The following is a 6,457-nucleotide window of genomic DNA, read 5'->3' as shown; positions in this document are numbered from 1 at the left end:
TGGACCGGCCCAAAGTATTTTTGTAATTTTTTTTTTCTTTTTTGTATTTTTTTGTTTTTTTCCCAAATTATAAACATGAAGGAAATTATACGGTGTCGTTTTATTTGGTAGTTCCAACTAGAAAAATGCCTGCATAATTAGTTTCTAATAAAAAGAATAAACTTGTATTTTATGTATTGCTAAACTCTTTTGGTAAAGAAGTGATTTTTTTCTTATTTATGGTAAATTTACATTTATTATTAAGGGATTATGTCATAAATACATAAAAATAATAAAAAAAAATTATAAAATACGGTTGTATAGAATTTTAAATATTTTATTATTTTTTATGATTTTATTTATAGAAAATATGGTCTTTTGATGTATTTTTATGTTATACTTTTGTTAATTTGTTGTTAATTTTTTTTTTTTGTTGTTTTAATGTTATTTTCCAATTACTTTTATGTAATTTTTTTGTTGTTTTGGTATTGTTTTTATAAAATACCGTAAATATATATATATAAAAAAAAAAAAAGAAATTACCTTAGATACAATTTTTAACTTTTTTTTTTTCAAATCTACAATTTGAATTACTCCGGAAATTTTTATGTAAGTTGCTACGTGTATTTTGAATACGATTTAAATTGCTTGTTAGTTGTTATAAAAATTTCTGTGTGAATTCCGTAAAATTGTAAAAAAAAAGAAAAGAAAAAACTATTTTAAAATATAAAAATAAAAAATCCTAAAAAAAAATCTTTAAAAGTAAAAAAAATATTTAAAATTTACAAAAAAAAAAAAAAAATTCTTTATTATCCTATTATTAATTCAAACCGGATAATACAAATGAATCTTTCATTTTTTTTTCCAATTTCTTAGTTGCTCATTTTTCATTTGGAAGAGGGAACTAAAAACTCTTTATAATAAAAATATTCAGACTGCCAAATAGTATTAAAAAAAAATACATTTATAAATAGGAAAATTTATAGCTTTAAATCCATAATTATTATTATGAAATACTAACTCGTCTTCTCCAGTGCCAGATGAAGGAACTTTAAGAGAGTCATCAACTTTAATTACCGTTCATGTTCCATACTAAATTTTACCAACTACCCATCCTATCTCCTTTATATTCTTCACAACCCATCTTTGTCTCATTAGAATTTTTAGTGTCATGTTTGGGTGCCCAGTTCAGGTACATGATACTATCATTTTACCGCCTTGACAATTAGACACCCAAATAATAATCGCAACAACCCAATTGCAAGCACCGAGCTCGACTAACTGAGCTATATCCCCCGAGCCAAGTGGAACATGCACGAAGGAATCAAATGCTTCTTCTATTCTTTTCTTATATCACGTAGTTAACTACTACACCTTATCCTTATTCCTTATAGAGATGAAAGATTACTCAAAGAAAGTTTCCTTCATAGATTTATTAATAAATCAATACAGTAATCTGACTTCAAGCAAAACAACATGTATCTACTCATTTACACTGAAATTCCTAATAGTTTTCCTACCTGCCTTTAATTTTTTTTCATTCTTTTTCCACACCAATATATTGAAAAATCTCTTAATGTATTTATTCAGCTCAATTCTCCTTCCAAATTCGACCGGCCACTTTCAGTTTAAGCTCCTGCCTACTACCACCCGAAAAAAACAGTGCCAAGTTCCTCTGAATAATTAACCCGTCTTGACTGTCCCGAACTTTCCTGTGGCTATCCCGAATACTTCGAGGTATCCCCTGCCACATAAGTCTTCTTCCATTCCCACCAACTTCAAGACTGTAGGTGAATTGCTTTGCCTCATCATCGTCCCCCATGAATCGAAGAAAGGCCATGTAAACAGGTGCCATACCAAGCTGGAATGCCTCGAAATGCAAGCAAAACTGCCTACCGAAACAGTTGAAAACCTAGTTCGAAAATCAAGTATGTTAATAAAATTTGATACCAAGTAAGGCATTATAAATTTCTTAACTTTTCAAGACAGTTTGGTATCTCCCTAGAGCAATCTTTTACTCTAAATAGTTCAGACACAAGGACTTGACAACTCAGTCTCTAAAAAGCTAATCAATTATATGATTGAGATTTATGGAGAGAAAGAGAGGGACATACAGTTAACATCCATGTAGCATTTTCGATTTCTTGAGGATTGGATTTGACATATCTATGGTTGAAAGTGGAGCCATCATGCATATCAACTTTGTGGTCATCTCTCAAATGCATCACAAGGAAAGGGATATCGCCGGTGACAGAACATTCAGCTCCCGCATAAGGGCAGCTAAACGGGCGATGCTTACAGTTCTTTTCGTGTTTAAGCTTGCTGTAATATGGGAATATATCATTACACCCCAAAAGTTGATATCTGCAAGGGAGATCAAGTGATTCTGCAACTTTCTCTAGAGCCAAGCACCTAATGTTTCCTAGCTCCTGGCGACATGTGGGGCAACAATTGTGTACTCTAGCCTTGCAGCTTGAACATAGTGTGTGGCCACTCGGACACTAAGAACAAAGAGAAGTAAACTCATTTTACAAAACTAGAATTAGGATGACACAAATAATCATCTTGAACAAAGATTTTTCTGTTGTTTTTATCAAGTTATAGGCAATGTACATTGATTGAGAAGATCATACAAACACATTTTCAGAGAATTAACTATGAAAAAGTATAGGAACATAGCTAAATAAATATTCATGTTTATGGCTTCTGCAACAGTATTGGCATTCTGTAACCACATATCTGATCACTTAGGCTATGTTTGGAAGTTGAATTTAAAAGTATGGAAACAAAATCAATTTTTCATGTTCGATATGAAAATTGTTTCTTTACATACCAAACATGAGAAATTGATTTTCTTTTCCCCTACCCTTTTTTTTTTCTACCAAAATCCAATTTCCAAACATAGCTCTGATTAACTTTGTTTAACATTTAAAACTCACACAAATTGTTTACCAATGAATCATTCAAGCTCAAAAGAGTAGTGATTTCGGGTTCGAAACTCGACCTCAATTGTGCACCAAGTATGCTAACTAGGTTCTACAATACAATTCAATACAATAAGATATGAAATACGAGTACCTGATGAATAGGAGGGTACATCAAATTCATACAAACAGGACACTCAAGAAGTTCATGCACATCATTATTAGAAGCTATTCCAATATTTTCACTCAAAGTCAATACACCTTTCTTGAAAGGTGAACTTCTTAATTCCAAATTTGATGTTGTTGCTGATGATGCATCACAATCTCCATATGTAACATGGGATTCTATCATTTCCTTGCAAAAACCACCACCAAGGGACATCTTTTTCCTTTTCTTCTTTTTCTCCCTTTTCAAATATCAAACACTGATGCTTAAATAAGGCAAAGTGAATCAATAAACATAATTGAAAGAAGCAACCTTTGAATATAAGGGATCAATAAACTCACCAAATCAAAACCCAGATGCCAATTTTGACCCTAAACACTTCTAATCAGACAAAACAGGTTAAAAATAATAATACCCAGATGAGATTTGGATCCCAAAAGGAAGAATCAACAAGTGAAATCAAGAAATCTTAAACTCCAAACACACACACACACAGTAACACTTCAACACCTGGGTTGGTTGGTTGGTTGGTTGGCAATAATTGAGGTTGAGGATGTCAGGTCAAGAAAAGTAAGTAAGTAAAAATATGTTTTAGTCGTTGGTAGATGGTGATGAGGTGTACAAGTCTCCGTAAAAGCCGGACTATGCGTGTCTTAGATGGATTCGAGGATGAGAACCAAAGGTAGAAGAAGAAGAAGAAGAAGAAGAAGAAGAATAAATCATTGGAAAAAAAGAGTCAAAGATTATGGCTTTGTTGAGTTGAGTTGGGTTTGGATTAGATTGGGTTTTCATTGCATTTGACATTAGTGGCTCACTCATTCGTACATACAATAATATACATATGTTGTTTTGTTTTGTTTTGTGTTGTGTCTTATGTACAAAATGCAGGCGTGTGTTTTGTCTTTTCTATCTCTCTTAAATTAATTAAATTAAATTGAATTGAATTGAATTGAATTAATTACATTTCAATTCCCATTTTAACCATTTTAAGAACGTTGTAATTGTCAAGCCAAACTTGTTTTTTTAAAGAAAAAATAAATTACCTTATTAATAACCATCAAAATTTAACACATCAATAATAAAAAAAATATTAACAATATTCTAATAAAAATTCTAAATTTAACATGCTACCATTAAATCTATTAAATTATATGAATTAATCCTTTAATATCAAAATATAGGAAAACTAAGTAAAAGTAACTATGTACTCTTAGGTAATGAGAGAGATAATTAATTACTTTAAGGAATTAACTAATTACTTTATATTATTTTGAAGAATTATTCTATATATTATTTTTTAACTTCTTTTTTTTTAAAAAAAAAATTTACAGTTTGGATTGTTCTGGTAGTTTTTCTGATGGTTTTTATGTGAGCTGTTATACGAATTTTAGTTACAATTTAAATTGCTCCGTTAGTTGCTATATGAGTTTCTGTGTAGAATTCTGTAAAAATAATAATAAAAAAAATATTTTGAAGTGTATAAATAAAAAAACTCTTATTATTTTTCTTATCTTTTTTATTTATTTATTTATTTTAAAAATTCATAAAATAATTTTTTTGAGAAAAAAAAAATCATATTTTTGCATACTTGTATCTTAAAAATGATAAAAATAAAAATTTCCCATTGGGAAAGATAAAAGTGATGCATCCATTGAGAAAAATAAAAAAAATGAAGCAAATGAGTGAGTCATTGATTTTTATAATAAATGGGTCTGTGGGTTTTGTCTGAGTATTTAATAATTGGCTTTGTTTGTGTAAATACTCAATAAATATACCAATGGTGGACCAAGCTGAAGAAGGTGACATTTCCCACCACAAACCTTTTCATTGTTTTTTATTTCTTTTATTTTTATACTTTCAAAAAAATAAATAATATTTTGAAATCATACCGTTAAAGTTTGTAACTTTGACTCTTTTTAAGTGGGGAAATATGGGAATGGACGAGTAATCAGGTAAGGTAAAGTGCATGGAAACTTTACACGTGGTGGAAGACTATTGGGTGAGATTTTGATTAGAAGATGTGTATGATATTAGTTGAAATTAAAGGTGAAGATCCTTTTTAAAGAAGTTGAAATGAGTCTTTGAGTTTGGGATATATATGTGCTTATGGAGTTCATATTGGAATCCAATGCAACCAAAGTTTAACATTTGATCAAAAGTGCTTAAGGCTTTTTTTCTTTCCTTTTTTTTTCTTTAAGTGCTTACTTAAGTTTAATGTTCTAAGTCTAACATTGGTAATATGAGATATATTTGGTAGAACACACTTCATGTAATTTTAAGGGCATTAGTTGTGATTTTTTTTACTAACGGTATCACAATCAACTAATAAATTAGAGATATTAGATTCTAATCCATACTTTTTTTTCATTCATCTTTTACCATTAAGCACTACAAAAAACAGCTAATAACATAAAAATTTTGTGACTAAATGTGACTTTTAGTTACAAAAAAAAACTACTTGTGACTAAAATATAGTATTTAAACACAAGTTGTCACTAATTTAATTTCAGTCACAACAAATTTTGTGACTAAAACCACATTCAGTCACAACAAATTGTAATTTTTGTGACTAATACTTTTAGCTACGGACCTTTTAGTCACTACATAGGAATGATTATTAATAATTAGTCACAATTTTTTTATTTTTAGTCACAAGTTTTATTGTGGGTAAAAGTAAGATTTTTTGTAGTGAAGTGAGCCTTAGTAGTTTGAGGTATTGGTTGTGCTTAATACTATCCGAGTGCATTATTATACATTTTGATCGGTACACTTTATATTTAGTTTCACTTATTTAATTTAATAATATGAAAAGTCCCTACCAATCATGATCAAGTGAAACATCACATTATATTAGAGCATTTCTAATGGTGGATAACACTTGTAGTTGCTAAAATACACACATTATTATAAAATATATTTTTCTTTTGTTTTCTTTCTCATTTAGATAAGATTTGTTAACGTCGATTAAAAAAATACCCAATTAATAATTTTTTAGGTAAACAATAATTGATTTTTCTAATAAAAAAAATTATAATAAGAAAAAAATAACATGTGATCATTGTCTATAACAATACTTCACATAAAATTAATTTTAAAAATTGAACCACAATATATATGGCAAGACCACCCTAATATGCAACCTTAATGTATTATAAGACTAAATAAAGGATAATTTTAATAAAAAAATGCTAAAAGTATTATTAGTGCGTAGCGCTTTTCTTAATGTTTATATTATTATTGGTGTAATTAGGTATAGAATCTTCTATAACTTAAAATAATAATTTTTAGAAAAAATCATTAACCAATCATAAACCGCTACTTATAAAAAATGTTTGAACACTGGTGCACAATAATTATAATATTATTTTAATAAATGTTTACTTTTTAT

At 28.8% G+C, this 6,457-nt stretch overlaps 1 protein-coding gene across 2 annotated transcripts; it reads right to left on the bottom strand.

Annotated features, from left to right (window-relative positions):
* Window positions 1-1,383: 1,383 nt before the first annotated feature.
* Window positions 1,384-3,941, bottom strand: LOC115725529 (E3 ubiquitin-protein ligase SINAT2). 2 transcript variants are annotated; one of them, XM_030655085.2, is made up of 4 exons: window positions 3,411-3,941; window positions 3,058-3,310; window positions 2,094-2,480; window positions 1,384-1,891 (listed from the first exon to the last, which is right to left on the bottom strand). In XM_030655085.2, the coding sequence occupies exons 2-4, from the start codon at window positions 3,283-3,285 to the stop codon at window positions 1,571-1,573; spliced, it is 936 nt and encodes a 311-aa protein (XP_030510945.2). In that variant the 5' UTR covers window positions 3,286-3,310; window positions 3,411-3,941; the 3' UTR covers window positions 1,384-1,570. The 2 variants fall into 2 exon arrangements, with proteins under 2 accessions (XP_030510945.2, XP_030510944.2); XM_030655084.2 differs by having other exon boundaries at window positions 3,058-3,328; window positions 3,411-3,908.
* Between the last annotated feature and the right edge of the window lie 2,516 nt (window positions 3,942-6,457).

This window comes from Cannabis sativa, chromosome 6, assembly GCF_029168945.1.
Source record: "Cannabis sativa cultivar Pink pepper isolate KNU-18-1 chromosome 6, ASM2916894v1, whole genome shotgun sequence".
NCBI classification, from domain to species: domain Eukaryota; kingdom Viridiplantae; phylum Streptophyta; class Magnoliopsida; order Rosales; family Cannabaceae; genus Cannabis; species Cannabis sativa.
Note: the sequence above shows the minus strand (reverse complement) of the source record. Positions and strands in the feature narration are given on the sequence as shown.